The sequence below is a fragment of the Nycticebus coucang genome, chromosome 12 (assembly GCF_027406575.1).
Source record: "Nycticebus coucang isolate mNycCou1 chromosome 12, mNycCou1.pri, whole genome shotgun sequence".
Lineage (NCBI taxonomy): Eukaryota > Metazoa > Chordata > Mammalia > Primates > Lorisidae > Nycticebus > Nycticebus coucang.
Window position 1 is genome coordinate 84,160,607 of NC_069791.1, and position 23,684 is coordinate 84,184,290.

General features: G+C 49.6%; 1 protein-coding gene across 4 annotated transcripts in view; it reads right to left on the reverse strand.

The window, feature by feature from the left end:
- Positions 1-310: 310 nt before the first annotated feature.
- Positions 311-23,684, reverse strand: part of IL4R (interleukin 4 receptor) — a 45,722-nt gene continuing 22,348 nt past the window's right edge. For 3 of the 4 annotated variants that reach the window (XM_053556288.1, XM_053556289.1, XM_053556290.1), the window contains exons 2-10: positions 20,195-20,282; positions 18,440-18,578; positions 16,846-16,997; positions 14,986-15,137; positions 8,753-8,909; positions 7,442-7,541; positions 5,443-5,521; positions 3,719-3,768; positions 311-2,903 (exon numbers count right to left, since the gene is read on the reverse strand). In XM_053556288.1, coding sequence (XP_053412263.1) covers positions 1,343-2,903; positions 3,719-3,768; positions 5,443-5,521; positions 7,442-7,541; positions 8,753-8,909; positions 14,986-15,137; positions 16,846-16,997; positions 18,440-18,578; positions 20,195-20,264 — 2,460 coding nt within the window. In that variant the 5' untranslated portion in view covers positions 20,265-20,282 and the 3' untranslated portion in view covers positions 311-1,342. Of the gene's footprint in view, positions 2,904-3,718; positions 3,769-5,442; positions 5,522-7,441; positions 7,542-8,752; positions 8,910-14,985; positions 15,138-16,845; positions 16,998-18,439; positions 18,579-20,194; positions 20,283-23,684 lie in introns of those variants that run through there. The other variant, XM_053556291.1, reaches the window with a different exon arrangement.

A 23,684-nucleotide genomic window follows, 5' to 3' on the forward strand; every position in this document is an offset into this window, starting at 1 on the left:
TCCAGAGTTTCACAGGGTTGTCAGAGCCCACACTAGAGATATTTTTGATAACACACCCTTTATTGCCTCATGCCTTCCCCAACTAACTAATTGTACCTGAATCCTTGTCTCAGGGAACCCAAACAGAGACAGCAAAGTTACTCGACCTCTTGTGTCCTGATTCCACTTGACGGGAGGATTTGATAAGTTAATAAAGTACTCAGGGGCGGCGCCTGTGGCTCAGTGAGTGGGGCGCCGGCCCCATATGCCGAGGGTGGTGGGTTCAGACCCCGCCCCGGCCAAACTGCAACAACAACAAAAAAATAAAAAAATAAAGTACTCACCACAGTGCCTGGCAATATGTTTGTTTAATAAACAAAAATTGTACAAATAAAGAACCTTTATACAAAACTCCATTCCCTCTGTTACAACCTCCTCAGCAAACAGAGATATCGTTATTAAAACAATCTTCAGGACACACACAAACTGTATTGATCAACCCAAGGTCCCCACGTTCCCCACAACCCCACTGGCCAACATTCAGGGACAGTGGTACCTGACAGCGCCTTCTGGATTGCCTGGCTCTGGCTGGCCCACAGGATATGAACCATCCCCTTATGGTTTCTCTGTGGCTGCCCGTGATGGTGTCCACTGAGATTGGCCATAGGTAGTTGGGCATCCCAGTCTCAACAGAAGCCCCCAACCTTACAGTGGTAAATTGCTGCTGTTTTGATCATTGAAAGTTTTCATGTTCTCTATTGCACCCACTTGACTTAACACCCCTGGACAGCCCAGATTCTGCCTCCAGCACCAACCCAAGAAGGCTGAGTTGAATGCACGGACACTTCTGGGCACATGGCCATCCCCACTGGACTTTAATTTCCCCATCAACTTCCCAAGGACGTCCACGTCATTCCCCGGGTGGCTGTGATGGTTTCTAGGGTCAGCTTCCAGTTCAGTGAGATGGAGGCTGGTAAGAGACGTGGGCGATGGTGATTTGGTGAACAAAACATGCCTTGGGCAGATGTGACAGGGACAGTCTGCTGCAGAGGCTGTGGATGGAATCTCCAACAACTCATTCATAAGCTGAGGTGCCCACCGACCTCCTGATCCCTGTAGGTGCCTGCTATGGGGCACAGCTGTCCAGTGACCTCCACTCCCATAAGACGTGGCAGGGCCAGGTCAATGTTCGGGGGAGGGGTCCCATCCTTGTGGCTTCAATGTTAGGCCACCACATCTTCATACTGAGGTTCTTCAAGTCTTTTGGAAAACTGGGAGCCTGGCTGCTTTCCAGAAGGCATTTCCTAGGCCAGGAGAAACCCCGGTCCTTCCCTGTACGCCTCAGCAATGAGAGGGCACGCACCTAGGAAACCCTCATGCAGGTGGGTTCTGTGGAGACCAGGTTCATGATTTTGGGGGTCTGGCTTGAGCCTTGAGCACTGCTGGGGGCAGGCTGGAAGGACAGTGAGGACTTACTCTCCTCTGAGATGCCCAAGGGTGCCAGGGAGGCCAGAGAGAGGCTGGCCTCCAGGGGAACCCCACCTGGAGAGGGGTCTGGAGCCTTCTGGGGGCTCTGAGGGGGTGAGGACCGGTCTCCACAACAGCAGCCACAGCAGGGCCTGGCCACCACAGATGCCCGGCTGCTCTCCTCCTGGCCGTGACACTGCTTCAAGTGGCCACACAGATGGCAGGTGAGGGCTGAGTAGACAATGCCACTTCCCAGGTCATTGCTGAGGGGGTCTGTGGCCTGCACCAGGGGGGGTAAGGGTTTCTGCCTGTCCTCGCCCTTTGGCCCTGGCTCTAGACCGAGGTGCTCTGGGGAGCTGCTGGGGAGGAGTGAGTTCTGTGGGCTGTCAGGTGCCTCCACGTCCAGTCCAAAGGTGAACAAGGGGATGGGGGCTGGGGCAGGGTCCCCAGGACAGGCAGGAATGAGGTTCTGGAAGGGCTTGTAGCCCCCTTGCTCACTGCTGGCCCCAGGTCCAGATGTCTCTGGTGACATAGCACTGCTGGTGAGCAGACTTGAGAAGGCCTTGTACCCAGCCTCTCCCGAGGGGCCCAAGCCCGCTACCTGGCTGTCCTGGGAGCTGCCCTGCTTCACCACTTGCATAAACTCCCGATAGCCACTGCTGAGGGCTGAGGTGTGCGCTGTGGCCGCCCCATGCTGAAGGACGCTCTGGCGAAGGATCTGCTCCCAGGATTCCAGCTCAGGTGGGAGATTTGGGGGCTGCTCTGAGGGCTGGGGGGCACAGGGAATCCTAGAGTCCCCTTCCTCCAAGCACTCAGCCAGTTGTGGGTCTGCATCAAGCTCTCTAGAACTAAGGGATTGGCTCAGGGAGCTGCTGAAGCTGCGGTAAGCAGGGTTGTCTGCAATGACAACAGGCATCTCTGTGGTAGCCAGGCAGGCTGGGCCCTGGGCCAGGCTGGCTGGAGGGTTTGGCTCCAGGCTGAAAGGCTGCTCCTTGCCCTGGGAAGATGTCTCCTTGAGCTCTGCATTGGGCAACTCGGCGTTCATGCTTTCCAAAGGTGGAGGAAGGCATGACTCCTCCAAGCCCTGCTGGCCGAAGCCCCCCTGCTCACCCCCGAGCAGGTCCAGGAGCAGGTCCTCTGTCATCCGGGCCATGATGCCCAGCCTGCCATCCTGGAAGCTGTCCCCACTGCTGTCTGGTGATGTGCAGAAGCTCCCTTTGTCTTCCTCCACTTCTTCCTCTTCATTCTCCACCGGGGCCTCAAATAATTCCACACACCCCACCACACAGATGCTCTCTGGCCAGAGGACTGTCTTGCTGACCTCCACTGGGAGCCAGGCTGATTTTTCAGGGCCCTGGGAAGGCCCATTTCTGGCAGCCTTGGGGGAATCCCCCTCCTTCTTCATGCCATGTTCTAGCAAACAGGGCAGGAGCTTGGTAAGACAAGTCTTCCAGTGTCTGCAAAAGCAAACAAAAGTTTGGTCAGGGTTCACTTTTGACACTTGAAAAACTCCTATTCATCCTTCAAAGACCAGCTTGAAATGACCCTGTACCAATGTCTATCTATTGTAGACATGTCTCCTGACTTTATAATTAAAAAATCTACCAGTCTATCTTCATTGCTAGACTGGGAACTCTTTCAGGGCATGGTCTATGTTTTACTCTGGGATTTCTGGAGCCCAGCACATGGCCTGGCACCAAGTTCAAACTCAATTTATTAAATAAGGAAACATCTTTATCAGAGATGATGATATTTAAAAACAACACCACAACATAAGCCACAACCAGTTAGAATGGATGTGGTACATTGGGCTGAAGCAGGATTCCAGAATCCTCTGCTGTGCCAAGTGTAAACCCTTTGATTACTGGATCGTGGGTAGGTGCAGGAGGCCCCAAGGGAGGCACTCAGGAGACAAGAGTGGTGTAGGCACACTTGCGGGTTCAGGACATGGCTGTTTGCCAATGAGTATATAATTAGGTCAATATTTTAATAGCTAGCACAGCTGCCCTGGTTGTTAACTGTATCAGCCTTGCTCAGGCCAGGCTGGGCACTCCCAAGAGAGCTCAGCATGTGCCTGACCCACTAGTGGCACTCAGGGGCATTGCCAATAGTCCACCTTCCCAGTCCTCCCCCACCCACCACGCCTTGAAGCCTACTGTCACAGGACAACTGCCAAATGCCAGGGAAGAGAAGGTAGACATGGGTGGGGCGGGGGGGGAGGGTGTCTCCCCAGTTCTATCACACAGGCTGTGACCTAAGTTCAGATACGTACGGGCACTTGGCTGGTTCCTGGCCACGGGACCGCCTCTCCCACAGCAACACCTAAAATACAGAGACAGCCAATGAAACGGGGTACAGAAGCCTTTCAGCCTGGCCAGGCATATGGCCAGGCTCAGTAAGTGCCTGCCAGGGAAAGAACACAAGCCTTGTTGACATCACACAGGTCTGAGATCCAAATAGGTTACTTATGCCCTCTGAGTCTCAGTGTCCAGAAATTATAATACTGTCCTAGTACATATTAACAGTCACTGTGGTCGATGGCAGCAACAGCCACCATGCTCTGCAGTTGCTCCCACCCCCTGGATCTAACCTAGCCATGGGACTTGCTTTGATAAAGAGAAATGACATGTAGAAATGACATCGTGCTAGTTCTGGGCACTCTATGGACAAGCCTGGACTAGCTGACCGGGAGATGAGAGGTGTGTGGTGAGGGTCAAGCAACTGCCAGACCCAAGAGAGGCCGCTGGGACCGGCCAGTATAGTCTGGACTGTCCCACCAGCCCAGACTCCCCTGTACTCCCACTGCCAGGCCCAGCGCAAACTGCCTGCCTTCAGAAGCATCAGCTAAATAAATGGTTGTTGGAAGTTTTTACATTTTGGGATGACTTGTGATGTAGTGAATACTAACTGATACCTAAATGACACTTAGTATGTGCAAGACTCTGTCACACACACTTTCCATACATTGTCTCAGAGAATTCAATGTCAGCCCTTACAGGTAATGCTGTTACAGCCCACATGAGGAAGTCAAGCCTCAGAGAAGTTAAGCAGCTTTTTCAAGTCCACACGTCAGGTAGGTGTCAGCCAGGATTCAAAGCCAGTACCCTGGATTCTAGAGTCTGCCAGAAACCTGCTTTTCCAGACAGGGCCTGCAGCTCCTGTGCTCCTCCTTAGAGAACGCTGACACTGCTCAGGACAACCCCACCCGTTACCCACACAGCCTTGCTCAGGGGAGGCTACTTGGCTGGTAGTTAGGTATTCCCACTCCCTTGCTGGTGTCTGGATGAGGAAAGAGCGTGGGATATAATCAGGCCAGTGAGTAGTGAGGAGGCATTTGCTGCTGCTTCAGAGGCAGTTTCCTGCTCTCTCTCTTTTCTTTTTAGAGACAGGGTCTCACTCTGTCTCCCAGGCTAGTGCAGTGGTGCCATCATAGCTCACTGCAGCCTTAAACTCCTGGGCTCAAGAGACCCTCCTACCTCAGCCTCCTGAGTAACTGGGACTATAGATGTGCAGCATTACATACAGCTAATTTTTGTACTTTTTGTAGAAACAGAGTTTCACTGTGTTGTCCAGGCTGGTCTCGAACTCCTGGCCTCAAGTAATCTTCCTGCCTCAGCCTCCCAAAGTGCTGGGATTACAGGTATGAGTCACGTGCCTGGCCAGTTTCCTGCTCTTAAGAAGAAGACACAGAAAACCTGTTCCTTCTCCTGGTACAGGCACCTCCCTGGGAAAGGACATTCATCTCCCCAGAAGGGAAGAAACCCAGAGACCCACCCCAGACCCCACCCCAGCCTGAAAGAGTAGCCATGGGAGCACTGAAGGGAGAGGGCTCCAGGGTCCTAACGATGGCTTAAGCTGCTGCATCAGCCTACCCTGGGCCTTCCTAACTGACAATTTGCTCTTCCAAAAGCCAGCGAACACCCCCGATATCCCTGATGTTTTGAACCATGTTCCCAATGTGTGCAGTGCAAGGCATCCCAGCCAATGACCTCCTACCTGAGAGTCCTGGATGACAATAGCCTTAAGGGTGCTGTGTGCTGGGTTGGGAATCTGGTCCCACCATTCTTTCTTAATCCTGAAAATAACAGGCAAAAGTTAATGTTTTTCCCATAGAAACTGTCATGATCATTGGTGCTTATTAGTCTCAGAGACCAGGCTGATCTTTGGATGCCAAACCACTGGCTTCTCACCCTAACCCGGTGAAATGGATTCCGCTGCTAACCCTATTCTACAGATGAGAAGACTGAGGCCCAAAGAGGTGAAATGGGAGCTGGCAAGTGGCAGAGTCAGGTTTGTACTCCAGCATTCTGCTACCAAGATAAGAGTTCCCAACCAGGCCACCTCTGTCCCCTGTGGGAATGAGGCCCCAGGAGATGAGCAGAGACGCAAACTGTAGACAGAGTGTTCTGAGTTTCCCCTCAACAATTCCCCTCTCTGGAGCTGCTGAGGAAAAACTCCCAAGGAGAGGACTAGGGTGGCCTGAGACTCTGGGGACCCACAGAGGCAGACTCCTCCTGTCTCTCTGCATCTGCCAAAGCCACAGCAGGCCATCACTGGGCAGAAAGTCCCAGATGGCCTCCACCCACTTTTGCAGTCAACATATATTTATGGAGAACCTACTGTGTTCCACGCACTGTGCCACTTGTTGAGCACCTACTGTGTTCCACTTATTAGGGCCACAGTAGTGAACAAGACAAAGATCCCTGCCTTTGGGGAGCCAGCCCTATATAGGTGGCAGATGGGTAACCAACACATACATAAAGGACTATATGACATCACTCATCATGGCAATAGTGCCATGAACAAAGATGAAGGGTTGGAGAGGGATGAAGGGTTGGAGAGGATGGAGGAGAGGGATGGGAGTGTGACCAGGGAAGGCCTCTGTGATGGGGGCGTGTAACACCTGAGCCAGGCAGCAAGGGGCAGAGCAGCAGGAGCAGCAAGCCTGCTGCCGTCTGGGGCCAGTACCTTCCACAGGGAGCACAGCAACTGCAAAGCTGAGAGAAGAGTGTGCCTGGTGCCTTCAAAGAACAACAAGGTGGCCGGTGTATGGGGATGTGGTGAGTGGGGATAAGAGGGACAGGGGATGGGAAAACTGAGGCTCTGGGAAGGGGAAACCAGCCCAGGATCAACAGAAGGTGTTGGTGACAAGACGTGAAGGGAAACCTGCATCCTGCCTATCCTCAGCCACCCGTAATCCTGCTCAGGGAGGTAGGGCTTTCTAGTCCCATTTCAGAGGGGTGAAAGCTGAGGTTCTGAGACACCATGCTTTCAAAGTCTGGATAGAACTCACTCGAAACAAGGCTCCTTCTACCACCTTCCAGCCTCTCCTCTCTGCCTCCAATCCTTTACAGTGGCTCGGCTTTTATGGCTGATGAGGTATGTTTTCACAGTCACTTTCAACCAGCAAAAGGGAAGCCCAAGGCTCAGGGCTTCCAGCAACTTGTCAGTCACTGGCTACCAAGCACCAAGGCCAGGATTCCAATCAGGCCTCCAGGTTCCATCAGGGCAACTGTCTTGGACTTCTCTGGCTCTTGCCACTTGCCCCCAAGTGTCTGAACCAGACCCTAGGCACCTGAGGTGACAAGGGGACACGGGATGACTCCATTCCTTTGAGCCAACTCCTCCCCGGCCAGCTTGCTCTCCCCAGCTCAAACTCTCCTGTCTCTAAGAGGCCTCCCTGGACCCCCCTCCCCATCAAAGAATACCCTGAATATCTCTGCTGCCCTCCACCCTGGTCTATGCCCTTTGGGGCAGGGTCACTATGGAAAACCATCTGTTGAGGCAGCATTTTCTGCCTCCCCACAGAGATGTGGTTTTAGGAACATAGGGTCCTTGTCAGTCTTGTTTGTAGCTCTACTCTCAAGGGTTAACACATAGTAGCTGCTCAATAAATACCTATCATTGACTGAAAGGCCTGCCAGTGGACAGAGCGGAGGAGACCTCCCTCCCATCCTGCACCCCGGAGGGCGGGCTCAGCAGCCTCAGGACTCACTTGATGATGCTGAAGTAGCACGATAGGCTGATGGCCAGGATGACGACACAAGAGATGCTGACACCGAGTGGGAGGCGCTTCTCAAAGGGCTCCTTGTAGGCTGGAAGAGTGAGCGGATGACATGAATTGGGGCCATTTCCCAGAGCTGGGGCCCCAGGGTCTTGTCCCTCTCTGAGACTCGTGTCACCTCCCCCACGATCCCTCTCACACACTGAGTCCTTGCCACACTGGCCTCTTTACTCTCCTCTGCTCCTCTAAAGCTCAAGAACTTTCACATCAAGAACTTCCCACTCTCTCCTGGAAGCACAGAGGTCTGTACATTTCCCAGCCTCCCTTGCAGCTCATTTTCACGAACAGAATTTGAGAGGAAGTGATGTCAGTTACTTCTGGGCTTCCTGCCTTTAAGAAGCAGGTGCAGTCTCCGTGCTCCCACTGCCCTCCTGCTGGCTGGATGCAAACTACAGCAGGGCCCTGGAGCAGGGATCCTTAACTTGGGGTCCACAGATCTCCAATATGGCTACAGATAGAATCCAGGGGTCTGGGAACTTAGAAGGGAAAGAAATGACATATTTATTGTTCCCTCTGACACCTAACAACTCCTTCCATTGAGAATGGAGGGAGCAAAGGACATCAGTGGTTCTGAGCAGCATCAGCGCTCCTGTTCCCAACAGAAATCACAGTTATTCTCGTATCACATGACAGTTGCAGTATCATGAAATATTATTTAAGTACATCTACTTCGAAATTATAGTATTTATGAGCTCTATCACTAGATCTTGTTATTTGTTAATAAGGAAGCACATATATTCCTAGATTTAAAAAGTTTTGAAAATATTTTTATAACTACATTGCCACATAACTAGTTTCCTTTGTAATCCCATATAATTAATTTTATATATTTAAAAATATTATTTTGAGATGAGGTCCATAGGCTTCACCAGACTGCTGATGGGGCCGAGGACACAAAAACAGATAAGCTTTTGTCCTAGAAAACAATGGGACCACAAGATGGACTGAACTCCACTTTCTAAATTTCCACGGGGAAGAAACTACCTACAAACTTTTAATATTTACACTGGACTATTATACTAGCAAGAAATATATTCCTGGTAGCATTAAGCCATGGAAATTGTGGAACTATCTGTTACTACAGCTTAGCCTACCCACCCTGACCAACGCCACATCAGTCAGTAACTGCCACCTGCAGTTAGAGGCACTGTGACACGAAAACCCAGAGACTCAGTCAGGGGAAGTGTCTTGGCCACAGAGTGAAAATGGGAAGCAGCAATTCTGACTGTTTGGGGTACTCACAGTTAAGCCATCTGACGCTGGGGCTCCACTCACTCCAGGTGCTGTTATAGCTCTCAGCCCAGGCCCTTACCCGCGCCCTGTAGGATACCTCAGATTTTAGGGTGCTGGCTGTGATGCGGAGGACAGTTTCCATGTAGGTCACATTATAGATTCTGAACTGGTAGAGAAAAGGGAGACATCAGCACCCCACCGGGGGGTAGGCCACCCAGCTGCTGTCCATAGTTGACCCTGCAATTTGTATGAGCCACCAGCCTGGGTGTTCCATTGCTGGTCCCTCTGCAACTGGATCAGACAGAGCGAGATGGGTGAGGGTGGCAGCTCCTGTGCTAATGGCCATATTACACTACTCGGGTAAGCTGATTAACCTTTCTGAGTTTTAGGTTCCTTATCTATAAAGCAAGCATAAAATATGTTACCACCCCTTCAGCGTGATCTTATTTCATTTTGTTTCTTTTAGAGTCTCACTATGGGCTAGATTTGAACTTCTGGGCTCAAGCAATCCTCCCTCTTCAGTCTCCTGAGGAGCTGGGATTACAGGCTTGTGCCACCATGCTTGGCGCCAACTGGCTGTGTGATCTTAAATCAATGATATAATCTGGACCTCAAAGTTCTCTTCTGTGAATGGGGGTAATATTGCTACAAGTGCCTACATGGAAAGCTGTGGTGAGGGTGAAATGGGTTAACACAGGTATACACTTGGAATAGGCCTGGTACACACGAAACATGAGGTGATCTTTCTGAAGCACTAATAGGGTCACTGCCTCCCTGCCTGTCTTCTGTGGACTCCCTGGCAGCTCCATGGTCAAGCCCAAACTCACTGGCCTAGAACCTAAGGCTCTGCCCAATCTAGTTCCCAATAGGAAGTGACCTCTAGGATCTATTGTTAAGTAAACAAGGTAAAATGTAGATTAGTATGTTTTCTGCTTCCTTTTACATTTTTTTTAAAAGGAAGCGTAGTGGTCATCATCACAGACAAACTCTAAGATGGTCCACATAAAGCCCACTTTGGCCGAGTCCTCTTGAGTGTGAGTTGGACCCATTAAAGAATGGCAATGGTGATGGAATACGTGGGGACTGCAGGCATGTGATTACACAACATAAGACTGTAATATCCTGCCTGCTAGGCCACTCTCTCTCCCTTGATGGCTTTGAGAAAGCCATAAGGGAAGGAATTCAAGGTAGCCTAAAACCAGCAGCAAGAAGCTTAGAGGCTCTCAGTCTAACAGCGTGCAAGGAGCTGAATGCTCCAATATCTATATGCTGGGAGTGGGCCTCAGATGAAACCGCAGCCCAAGCTCGTACCTCAAGGATAGCCTGTCAGACACTGAAACAGAGGGCCCAGCTAAGCTATGCCAGACACCTGATCCACAAAAACTGTGAGATAACAAATGGGTGTTGTTTAAAGCTGTGAAGTTGGCAGTAATGTTATCATGCAGCAATAGAAAACTAAGACAGTGATGAATGAACACACACACGTTTGCTTGGACAGACATAAGCTCTCTCTGGGAGGATGTGCATGCCTCCACGCCCTCTGCCTGCCCAAACCTTGCCATCCTTTCCCTCCTGCCAAGAGACAGGCAACAGGGGTCACTTTCTGGGAAGAGGACCTGGGAGTTGGGGTTGGGAGAGAAACATACTTCTATTCAAATTTTTACTTCAGGTAAATATTACTTTTACCAAAAAACAAACAAACAAACAAACAAACAAAATGCTTTACAAATGAGAAATGAAATGAAAGCTGTGTTTGTATGGATTCTGGCAGAAAGCGAGTGACCTGAGTTTTTGGCCTGTTACTCCTCTCCCTGCTGTTTCTTCCCAGCTCCCACACGCCCATTGTGGATTGGAAGAGTGTTCGTGGAAATGGTTTGGTGCAAATGGAGCCAAGGGGAGGTTTTTCACAGAAAAGAAGCAAAGCCCCAGTATATGTCTGGAGATACTGGGGGGAGCTGGGAGCTTTCCCATTACAGTAGAGCTGAGGGTAGGTTTGTGTTGGGGGTAAGTCAAGGAAGGGAGAAAACATTCTCACTCCCTTTCATCTTTCTAAAGATACGTAAGAAGCAACAGATAGATGTGTGTTAGCAAAAGAAATCTTACATCTTGGAAGGGTGCTGGGAATTGGGAAATGTTTTACTAGGAAACAAAAGAGAAATCAGAGCTTCCAAGGAATGACTTGTGGTGGGGTTTTTTTTTTTTTTGTAGAGAAAAGTCTCACTGTACCGCCCTCGGGTAGAGTGCCGTGGCGTCACACGGCTTACAGCAACCTCTAACTCTTGGGCTTACGCGATTCTCTTGCCTCAGCCTCCCGAGCAGCTGGGACTACAGGCGCCCGCCACAACGCCCGGCTATTTTTTTGTTGCAGTTTGGCCGGGGCTGGGTTTGAACCCACCACCCTCGGCATATGGGGCCAGCGCCCTACTCACTGAGCCACAGGCGCCGCCCATTGGGGGGTGGGGTTTAATAAGAAGGTCAGATGTTCAGGAGACCATCTCTGAGAGAAATATCCTGGGGAACAAAAACAGCTCAGGCTCTGGAATTCAAATCCCAGCTGTGCAATTTCCAGCTGTGTGACCCCAGGCAAGTCGCTTCACCTCTTTAAGCCTCTGTTTCCTCATCTCTAAAACAGAGACCAAACACACCTTCCTCCCTGCAGGGCTTTGCCAACAACCGGTGACCATATGTGTTGTGCCTTGCACAGAGCAAGCATACAAGAAACGACAACCATTACTGTCATGAGCATGGTGGTATTCACGGCTCTAAACAGACTTATGGCCTCACTTTCTGCTTTTACACTGAACATTTTTCCACATCCCCACAATTTTCAAATATTCCATGAATTTTTAACCTCCAAACCTTTTCTCATGCTGTCTCCTCCACCTAGCCTACTTTTACCTTCCTTTCCTGTCTAGAAAACTCCTATGGATCCTTCAATGCCCAGGCTAAAACTCCCCATCCTTGCCTAGAAATCATGCAGAAGAATGGGTATCTATCCTCAAAATTCTTTTTCTTTTTTTTTTTGAGACAGAGTCTCACTGTCACCCTTGGTAGAGTACCGTTGTGTCATAGCTCATGGCAACCTCAAACTCCTGAGCTCATGTGATCCTCTTGCCTCAGTTTCCCAAGCAGCTGGGACTATAGGTACCCACCACAGTGCCTGGCTATATTTAGAGACGAGTCTCACTGTTGCTCAGGCTGGTCTTGAACTCGTGAGCTCAAGCAATCCACCTGCCTCGGCCTCCCAGAGTGCTAGGATTAGGGGCTTGAGCCACTGCATCCAGCCCGCCATCCTAAAAATTCTACAACAAGTTCCCCATTTCTCTCTCTTCTTAGAATTTATCTGACTCGGCCTGTGCCACAGCTGGTGTCTAAGTACAGTAACAGACATGGCTAAACACCCACCCAGCATCTATGACCCCAGGTTTGGGTACTCCCTGCTCAGGACAGGTAAACCTATCCCCAGCTCCAGGGTTAATCCTCAATAGTCTAATCTGATCAGGGCAATCCTGTCCCCTGGCCTGGGATTGGTTAGGAGCATGTGACTAGCTCTCATCAATGACTGAATTTTTTCTTTTCTTTGTTGAGACAAGAGTCTCACTTGGTCACCCTTGGTAGTGTGTAGTGGCGTCTTAGCTCATAGCTAGTCAGGCTGGTCTGGAACCAGCGAGCTCAGGCAATCCACCTGCCTCGGCCTCCCAAGTGCTGGGTTTATAGGCTTGAGACACGGCACCCAGCCCCAGTGACTGAATTCTTTAGGCTCAGCTCTGTCCTTGGGAAGGGAGAGAGAGGGTGTGGTGTCTCAGTAGCTCCTATTCCTACCAACAAAAGCTGGACTTCACCCTTCTACCTCAGACCTAGTATCTTGAGGCCCAGGGCAGCCCTGACCAACTACACACCCACTAAGCCATGGCCCAGACACAACGACCAATTTAATCCCATGGCTAGTCCAGGTGCAAAACCCAGGGGGCATTTAAACTGGTCCAGTTTGTTTCCCTTCCCCTAGAGTTTCCTCTTTTTTTTTAACTTTTAATTTTTAAAAAAAAATGTGTAAATGGTGGGGGATGCTGGTGCTGGGTGTGGCCTGTCCCTTCCCTCCAGAGATTCCTTGCGGGAGTCACTCTTCCTACCTTATTCTCAGGTAGTGGTCTGGGTGGGGCTGACATCCATACCTGCCACTCCAGAGGTGGCTCATCTCTGGTCAACCAGAGCACTCCCCTGACACTCTCTTGCCCCCCCTCCCCCGCCCCAATCCCCCAGCCAATGATCGGCTTGAAGACTAGTATGTGATCCAGGCCAGGCCAAACTGAGCATCACCCCAGGGCTTTTATTGGAACTATGAGAAAAAAAAAGTCCTGTTTCCTACTATGTCTTTGGGATGTATGGCTTTTCAGATATTTGCTCCTATATGAGGGAAGAGCCTGCCTAAAAATGAAGCCAACACAGAATAATGCAGGGGCAAGAGTGGATAGATTCCAGCTATGCCTGATCTAGGCAGCTTTAGAAATAAGAAAATCGGCTTGGTGCCTGTGGCTCAAACGGCTAAGGCGCCAGCCACATACACCTGAGCTGGCGGGTTCGCATCCAGCCTGGGCCTGCCAAACAACAACGGCTGCAACCAAAAAATAGCTGGGCATTGTGGCGGGCGCCTGTCATCCCAGCTACTTGGGAGGCAGAGGCAGGACAATCACTTGAGCCCAGGAGTTAGAGGTTGCTGTGAGCTGTAATGCTGTGCTACTTTACCTAGGGTGACAGCTTGAGACTCTGTCTCAAAAAAAAAAAAAAAAAAGAAAGAAGAAAATCAATAACACTTTTTGGACTCTATCAGTGGCACCCTTCTCTCCCCTCCAGCCTGTTGCCAGGACTCTCCATTGGCCTTGCACAGGCCCAAGACTTGGGAAGATTCATTCACAGAACCACACCTGCCCCATTCTCTAGCATCTGTATACCCCCCACCACTACTGCCCTCTGAGCCTCTGCTGTGTGAGCCCAGTGGCCCCTTCCTTTCCCCACAACCAGGGCCAGTGCCAAGGGAGAAAACAGGCCTATGACAGGTAAACTGACACCTCCTTGGCTTTGCCAGGAGGAAAGGAAGGAACGACAGAAGCCAGTGTGGGAGTTTATGGGCTGGTGCCAGCCCTTGCCTGCCAAGTCAGGGCCAGCCTGGGCCCCAGGACACAAGATGTGGCACAGAGCGGGGCCTTCACAGACCTGAAGGAATGAATTATAGACCAGCAGGAGACAGCAAAGCAGATGGAGCTCTCCAAGGCCTGGGTATTCAGGAGAGAAGGATGATAATGTTTAGGACATGCATGTGCCCTAAAGGGGAGGCTGGTCTGTGTCACATTCTCTGTGCTCTCATAGCCCTATGGATGGCTGCTCTTGCCACCTCCACACTGTAGATGAGGAAACTGAGGAACAAAGAGATTATGTAACATGCCCAAGATCACATAGCTGGCAAGTGGCAGAGCAGGTATTGGGGGCCCACAGTGTCTGGGGGTTGTCCCTGCAAGGGGAACATAGGAGGGTAGATTTGGGGGGAACATGGCTAACAGGAGATGCCCCCCACAACCTGTTGCTAAACAAAGGGTGCCAAGCCATCTGTGCGTGGCCCCTGCTGTTGTTATTGGAAGTCAGCTCAACCCTTTTAAAGATATTGACACATGTATTTAACAAGGCACCACTACCACTACTGTGAGTGGAAAACAAGGATCGCCACCACACCACAAGAATCACATGGCAATGAGGGCAACAAGGACAGAACAAGAGCACTAAACTACAGCTGATCTTGCCTTGTTGGGAAAGTTCTAAGCCCACGGCCTCCTCTCCAGTAACAGAGGAATTACTATAATAGTAAATGAATCTGCTCCCCGAGACTTCCTCCCAGACCAGTTGGCCTCGAGGGGGAATTGACAAGGGTTTACTGTTTTGCTCTGGGACTCCAGTTATGTAAGTGTGCTGCTGTCAAGGTGCCACCTAAAGTCATGTGTGTCCCCCCACACTTGGAAACACAGAAGTCGCCCAAAGCTCTTTCTTTACAGATGAGGAGGAGTGTGCAGAAGTAAGCCCCTCCTCTGCACACTGCGAGTGGGGCCAGCCAGGGAAGAAGCTGGGGCTCTGGTTCCTGAGGTTTGCTGTGCAGCCCCAGGGCTGCCTCCCAGGCTGTAGCTCCAGAGTCCACCTCTCTGCCCAGCCACCCACTTCCAAAAGTCACAGAGAAACCTTGAAGGGTGCAAACTCACATCTGAGGAGTTGTGTTCGCTTGAAACGTTGACCATGTAGGCCAGTTCACTGTGCAGGAAATTCCCAAAAGGGTACGGGTTGCTCCACGTCAGCAGCAGCATGTCAGAGACATTGGTGTGAACCGTGAGGTTTCCTGGGGCCCTGGGTTTCACTGCAGGAGAAGTAGGTCTGCATGAGGGGTTAGCCAGGGCCCAGCCTGCATCTAGACATAGGTATCTAGATGTTTAGAAGACAGCACCTGTGTATGATACTTACGGGGCACCACATGGCTTTAGAGCTCTATCAGTCCATGCTGATGATGACATTGCCAAGATTTCTACACAGTTCTTTAGTGAGTATTAACCATTTTCCCAGAATGAAGGCAAAACGGACCAGCAGAAGTAACCCAAACTTCAGCTTTTTCATCTTTCAAGCCTTCAGCCATATCTTCATACTATACTATTATTAACTATTTCTCTGTATTTTGAACTACTTGTTTTAAAATGTGGTTTCTTTGTAAGCAATCATACCATATATCCACGAGATCACAGTTTTATGTATCTGCAATGCATATTATATTGCATTAAAATATACGCATGGAAAAATATTTTATTTTTATTTTTTTGAGAAAGAGTCTCACTATGTCACCCTGGGTAGAGTGCCATGGCATCACAGCTCACAGCAACCTCAAAGTCCTGGGCTTAAGTGATTCTCTTGCCTCAGTCTCCCAAGTAGCTAGGACTACAGGCGCCTGCCACAACACCTGGTTATTTTTAGGAACGTGGTCTTGCTCTGGCTCAGGCTGGTCTCGAACCTGTGAGCTCAGGCAATCCACTTGCCTCAGGCTCCCAAGTGCTTGGATTACAGGAGTGACCCATGCTTGGCCTTTAAAAATTATTTTTAAAGTTCATTCATGGGTCAGTTTAAATATGCTGCTGGCCACCAGCATGATGACCAGGAGGGGTGGTGAAGAACATGAGTTCTGCTGTGTTTTCTGCTGTGCTGAGCTCTGCTTTGAGACCCACTGTGTGACCTGAGGCAGGTTAACTTGCCTTCTCAGAACTGTAGTTTATTCAACCGCAAAACTCAGATAATAACTCTCTTCCAGAAACTGATACTTAGGCAAAGTAACGCGCTCAAGGTCACATAGCTATAAGTGGTGTTTTAAACTCCAGTCATTATACCCCAGCAAGCTTATGGGAGAATTCTGGCAGGGACTTGGGGTACTTAGATAAGGTCAGCCTTCCATGGTTGAGACCATCTGAAGAAGCAGCAGCTGATGAGTGAACAGAAGGCAGAAGAACGGTTCCCAGTTTTGTTTGTTTTTTTGAGACAGAGTCTTACTCTGTTGCCCTAGGTAAAGTGTTGTGACATCATCACAGCTCACAGCAACTTCAAACTTCTGGGCTCAAACGATCCTCTTGCATCAACCTCCCAAGTAGCTAGCTGGGACTACAGGTGCCCCCCTCCATACCTGGCTAGTTTTTCTATTTTTAGTAGAGACAGCGTCTCACTCTTGTTTAGGCTGTTCTCAAACTGCTGCCTGAAGAGTGCTGGGATTACAGGTGTGAGCCACTTTACCCAGCCCCTGTTCATTTTTGGATCTGCAGCAAGCTCAGCTTCCATTATACACATCTCATCTCAACACACCTTCCTGAGCACTTAAATTTGGAAGGCTGAAACAGCTCAGGGGAAGGGGGCTTGACATGTTACTGAACTGAATCCCATTTTGAAGATGGGAGGACGAGGCCCAGAAAGGGGCAGGAAACTCATCAGATTTGGGAAAATGCAGGCAGCTTCCCCCTGCTACTTGGACCCACCTCCCCTGTCCCCGAGGCCAGCCTGCTGTGGCAGCACCTGCACCCCCCACAGCCCCTTACCGTGCTCGACGGGCTTGAAGGAGCCAGTCCACAGCAGTTGCTGCCCGGCCCACAGATCCAGCATATAGGTGTCTCCTCCGACCACCTCACCCGTGAGCATGTTGCACACGCACCCTGTGCCTTCACTGTTCTTGGGGACACACATGAGGGCTCTGCAGACATAGGGGTTGGGGGAGGCTGGTCACATGCAGGCTAGCTGTGACCCACTGCTGTGCCCAGGGCATGCCTCCAAGAATTGCATGCTCTTCTAGCTTCCTGGTCACCCTAACTTGAGGACAGATCTGGTGGCTTGGAAATGGTGGGAACAGTGGACTAGGGCTCTCTCTTGCTGGCTACGCCCCCTCTGCGTGCACACCATGGATTCTCCTCATGCCCCCTCCCCCGAGTGGCATGCCCTATTCATGAAACTTAGTTCATCTCTAAAAGCCATCAAAAGGAAGAATCAGCAGTATTAGCTAATTTATAACAACACACCCGTGTGCCCAGCATGCTCTATGTAGCAAAGCTCATGCCGGTGTACAGAGGGCTGAGGCTGAGGCATGCCTTGGCATGCTGCCCACAGGTATGCAACCCCTGCACTGCAGCATAATCCCAACGTGCCACCTCAAACAGCCAACTCATGTCTCTCAGGCTAGGCCAGGGATCAGCAAACTTCTTTTGTAAAGGGACAAATAGTAAATATCTAGGCTTTGAGGGCCATATAGTTTCTGTTGCTACTACTCAACTCTGCTGATGTGGTGCAAAAGCAGCCATAGAAAATATGTAAAAGAATGAGCCTGGCTATGTCCCAATCAAACTTTATTTACAAAAATAGGCGGTGGACCAGATTTTTCCCACGGGCCATAGTTCACCAATTCCTGCTCTTAGATACTAAAGCACAGCTCTTCTGCCTTGGTATAACTGTGAAATTCCACCTGTGTCAGTGTATCCTACATGCTTGTATGCTATATGGCCTCCATCTGCCCTGTAAATGCAGGACCCAATCACATCCTGGGCACCACTGTAACAGAACACCCCGTGTCCAGTGGAACAGCTCAGTGACACCAGCACCATGGCCCATGGCCCATCCACCATCACAATGAACTCCACTACCAACACTATACCCCCAATCAATGGTCTAGTACAGTGGTTCTCAAAGTGTGGTCTGGGGGGTCCATTAGGTCAAACTATTTTCATAAAGTGCATACGGTGGACTCTTCCAGAGGCTACATAACCTATGACAACATCATTGTGCTGATGATTTGCTGAATGTGGGCTTGCATGTTGCTGTGATTTAAAATTTCTCAGTTTTAAGTTCTAATTAGGTAAATATCAAAAAACGTTAGTTACTTAGACAAAAGTTTCTTGGGTCTTGCTAATTTTTAAGTGTGCAAAGGGTTCTGAGACCAAAAAATGTGACAACTATTGGTCTAGTCCAATATTCCAACCACATCTACATGCCCACCAAGCATTGCCCCCTAAGCTGTGACCTCACCTCTAACATGGTACCAGTAAGTCACAGCAAAGCATGTTTGGCATCATGCACTTCACTGCCCAGACCTGGCTAACTCTCGAGGCACAACCTCCCCAAAGCCCCATTCCAGCACAGGCTTACTCAGACGATCCAAAGTCCAGTTTGTACGACAGGTGGAGCTCAGCACTACAGTTGATGGGGCTAGCCATCTTCCATTCACAGGTGGAGATGCTGATGTAGTCGGAGAAGCAGGTGGGCTGAAGCAGCACTTCCATGCTCCCTGGGGAGACACAGGGTACTCTGAGAAGCTGGGAGCCCAACAAGCGACACGTGACAGAGGCAGGTGGGAAACTATCCAAAACAGGACAAAGGGGACCAGCCCGGGGCTGCTGCAGCTCCCTAGTGGGTGTCAGGGTGATTCCTGAAGCTGAAGAAATATCTTCAGGTGCAGGGTCTGTTAGAGAGGAATGGACCTTATGTGCCTTTATATTACACTAACTTGACCATTTGCCCTTGGCCAGATCAAAGGGATCACCTGCAGCAGCATCTGCCCTATGCTGGGGGGAAGGGGAGTTGGTGCCATCTGCCCAAACCTGCCCCATGGCACTCAGGAGGCCACCCGCACCCCCGTAGTCTTCACCATGCAGGTGTCCTTGTCCTTGGGCCTCTGGTCAGGTTTGGCCAATAGGAGAGAGGAGATAGATGGGCTGGAAGAGATGATGGGGTCCTTCTTTTTTCAGCTGCCTCCAAGCTGGCCAGTGGCCACAGGGTCAGTCTTGAAGTGTGTATACTGGGTGCTTGACCATCTAGCCCCGCCCCTCAGGCCTTCTTGCTTCCCAGCTCAGCACTGGGTCCCCATGACATCAATTTACATTTGATCAATATCAATGAGCACATTGATAAGGAGCAGTCTGAGATATCTAATAAATACTCCAAGTTCATCTCATGTCCCAAATCAACTCCTAATTCCTTCCCATGGCCTTCTGTGCCCCAGAAGTGACAACCGCATCTTTCCCTGTCACTCAGGAGCCATCCTTGACATACCTCTCTCTCACCGCAATCCCAATCTGTCCTCAAATCTACCTTCCAGAGAGTTCAATCCAGAAGCCTCTCATCTCCTCCCCTGGACAAGCCCCCCACCCACCAGAGGGGACTTTTTTTTTTTTTGGTTTTTGGCCGGGGCTGGGTTTGAACCCACCACCTCTGGCATATGGGACCGGCGCCCTACTCCTTGAGCCACAGGTGTCGCCCGGCGAGGGGACTTTTTTTTAACACAACAGATCACTGTAGCTAAGGTCCTTCCTGATTTGTCTGCTCTGTTATTTCACTGCCCACCCTCCTCCCCCTGCCCACTCAGTGCAGGGCTCTGCCAAGAATGGGCCTTCCCATCCAGGCTGGCTCAGTGGGCATTGCAATGATGCTTACCTGACTGCCCTATTTTAAATTGCAATCTCCCCTCTCCACCACCTTCCCCAAGCCCCCCTAACTCTTTTTTTTTTTTTTTTATTAAATCATAGCTGTGTACATTAATGCAATCATGGGGCACAATGTACTGGTTTTATATACCATTTGAAATATTTTCATCAAATTGGTTAACATAGCCTTCACCATGTTTTCTTAGTTATTGTATTAAGACATTTATACTCTCTGCTTAGTAAATTTAACATGTACCCTTGTAAAATGCACCGTAGGTGCCCTAACTCTATTCTAAGTTCTTTTCCCATCACCTTCTAACAGCCTTTAGAATTTACTTATAATCACACGATTTGTCATTAGCTGTCCCTTCCTCCTACACTGTCATCTCTGTAAGGTGAGGATCTTTGCTTTGTTCACTGATGCAGCCCAGGACACTGGCACATAGAAGACAACAATGAATGGTGAGAGGTGGTGACTTACCAGAGCCTGTCACCTGCAACAGGATTAGGTAGCTCACAGGGAACAGGAGCCCAGAGCACAGCCACCCCATTGGGAGATGCTAAGGCACCTGTGGAGAGAATGGGTGGATTAGTGCTGACCTGTGGCTCCGGCAGGGCTCACTTGACTCAAGCTGCCATCCTCCCACACCCTGGCCATCAGAGTCTTTGCTGACAGTGGGTTCTCTGTGTTCAGTGAGCTCCCTCTATGATCATGAAACACCACCCAGACCCACAAAGCCCAGAGCTGAGCATAGAACTCCTGTCTCAAGACGTGCTGTGTGTGCTCCTTTTTGGAGACCTATCAGCACACATTTCTCTGATTAATTCCTTAAGCTTAAGTGCTCTGTCACTTTCTAGAGGTGGACCTTGAGAGAGCTGTGCTCAGGGCCTCGGTTTCCTTATCTGTAAAGTGGGGCTAATAATAGTCTCCTTGTGGTGCTGTGGGGATAAAGTGAGCTAACACGAGTGGAGCCCTGAACAGTGAGCAGAACACGATGAAGGCTCGAGTAAAGTTACCAGTATTTTAGTTCCTTCAGGCTACTGTAAAAAAAAAAAAACACCTGAGACTGGGGAATTATAAAGAATAGAAATGTATTGCTCACAGTGCTGGAGCCTGAGATATCCCAGATTGAGGCACCAGCCTTGTTGGTGTACCCTCACAAGGGGGGAGGAGCCAGCCCTCTCCCTTTACCCTCTTTATAAGGACACTAATCCCAAGCATGAGTGCAAAGTCCTCAGGACAATCACTTCTCAAAAGGCCCTACCTCTCATTATCATCACACTGGGGATTAAGTTTGAATCCACATGGCAGGACTTTGGGCAGAAGACATTCAGACCACACCACCAGTTATTATGATTTAAATTTTTTTTAGCAGTGCAACCCCACAGAAGCAAGAAGCATGCACTCCCCGGGCGGCGCCTGTGGCTCAGTGAGTAGGGCGCCGGCCCCATATACCGAGGGTGGCGGGTTCAAACCCAGCCCCGGCCAAACTGCAACAAAAAAATAGCCGGGCGTTGTGGCGGACGCCTGTAGTCCCAGCTGCTTGGGAGGCTGAGGCAGGAGAATCGCGTAAGCCCAAGAGTTAGAGGTTGCTGTGAGCCGTGTGACGCCACGGCACTCTACCCGAGGGCGGTACAGTGAGATTCTGTCTCTACAAAAAAAAAAAAAAAAGAAGCATGCACTCCCTCCTCCCAACAATCCTGGTGAATAATACACATATCAAACTCCTTCTAAAAAGCAACATACTAGGTTATGGTTCCTGCAATACCTCCAGCACTCATCCCTGAGGCCCTTTTGTTCTCTGTCTTGGAGTCTTATTCAAAAAAGCAGCCCAGGCCTCGTTCTGCTAGTGTAAGTAGATAGGTGCCCTGCCATTAATTATGCTGGAGATTGAAACTTTTTAATTTTTTGCATGAAATTCATGTATGTTACCTAGAAAAATTCCAGAAACAAGAATTGGAAGAGAAAAAAATTTTATTATATCCCATTGTTATGTGGTATTCCAAAAACAGAACAGTAGGCTACGTTGTATCTAATCTATAAAATCATGTTTGTTATCTCAGGAGGTGGTGACATCGGATATTCAGTGTGATATTCAACAGAACACTTCACATGCAAGGCCATATCACATTTTTCGCACCGAAAAGGGGTGTCCTTATGACATCCTGCACACCGAGTTTGCTTTCCCTGTTTGACTATCATGTGATTCATGCCATCGTAACGTTGAGTCAATATTACGCTTCTGAGAAGGTCGACCTCTCCAGCCAGGTTCTGGAGGATGACCATGGGTCTGCAGATAATGGCATACCACATGCCGATGAAACTCCAGAAAACCCATTGGCTTCTCATCATATGTTTTATGCAGTTGCCAAGCATTTTGTAAGACCAGTTCAAAACAGAAGAAAAGAGGGCTTGAATACCATTTCTTTCCATGGATTGATGCCCGATACTTACAATCGAATGCTGTCACCAGCTCTGTCTGTGCCTCCCATGAAATGCTTATACACTGAGCGGTGCCTGTGGCTCAAGGAGTAGGGCACCGGTCCCATATGCCGGAGGTGGTGGCTTCAAACCCAGCCCCGGCCAAAAACCACAAAAAAAAAAAAGAAATGATTATACACTTTGATCATGTTTGGCTGCTGAACTTGGATCTTCTTTTTCAGTTCTGGGAATCATGATTAACAAGACACAGGGGCTCAATACCAGCACAAGAGGAGGCAACAGTCACAACACCGTTGCCATTCCATCTGCTGACAATATTGCCTTTGCCATCAATTCGATAATCGAATGTGCCTCATCCTTGCTTCTTCAGAGCCTCATCTGATTCCAATGGAGCTTTGTCAATGTGATCCTTTCTCACTCTCCCTGTTGCCTGATGTCCCCTTGACCTGAGCTGATCCAGGAGCGCAATACTGGTGAAAAAGTGATTGAATACAAAATGGTACTGCCCAGGGTGTGCCTCTGTAAGTGCCTCACTAAACTGCAAGACAGGTGATGCAGCGACCCTGCATTCCTCAGGTTTAGCGTTTGGGTTTGTACCCTGATACGGCTGAAACCAGCTAATGTAGCCCAGACGAGTTGCGCCACACGAAAACTTACAGCCAAACCAAATGGACTTGCCTCTAGTAAATTGTTTGCACCTATGACGACCAAAATAAGGACCCATGCATGCATCAAAGCTGAAATATGTTTCATTTGGAACAAACTTCAGACATCCCTCATTAAGTGTGCTTATAAGAGGTCGCAACTTGGAAAACTTATCCACTGGGTCCAAATTCGCATGGTCAGCAACATGCAGATTCGAAAACATAGTTTCAAAGCGGTCACGTCTCATGGCAGCACTAACGAGTGCATTATGCACATCTGTTCTTTGTTCCCAGAACATACGCCGTCTAGGAACTGACACGTAACCACTCAGAAAAATAATTCCCAGAAAACATTTGAATTCAGAACTAGTCAAGCCAAGATCGACACCCTTACGTGCAGCATATAAGTTGGAGTACGGGACAATGAGTCGATGACCTTGTCATCACGAAAAAGTTCAAGAATTTCTGTGGGAGTTCTCATTTGGGTGAAGAAATCATCTGGTGGTTCTGTTGCTCTACGGACTACAGGCTGTGCAATGAGTGAGGTCAGCTTGTTTCCATTTGCAAACCATTTTTGTCACTTTCTTTTTCTTTGAGGGAGGAGGTTGCTGAGCAGTAAACGGAGATGGGACTTCATCATCAAGAGAGGCATCTTCAGGTGTGTCTGAGGGATCATCGGCATCAGACTCAGCATCACAACCATCTTGAATCACATAAGCAGGTGCACGCAGCAAAGAACTTGGCAGATTATTTATTGTTCCACCTTCTTCGTCTCCCGAGTCCTCATCAGAAACAGGTGCTGTAGCCTTTTCAGGTGGTTGTATCACTATTGCACGTGCTTCTATGCTCTCACCTGTCTCTAACAGATCGATTATTTCATGTAA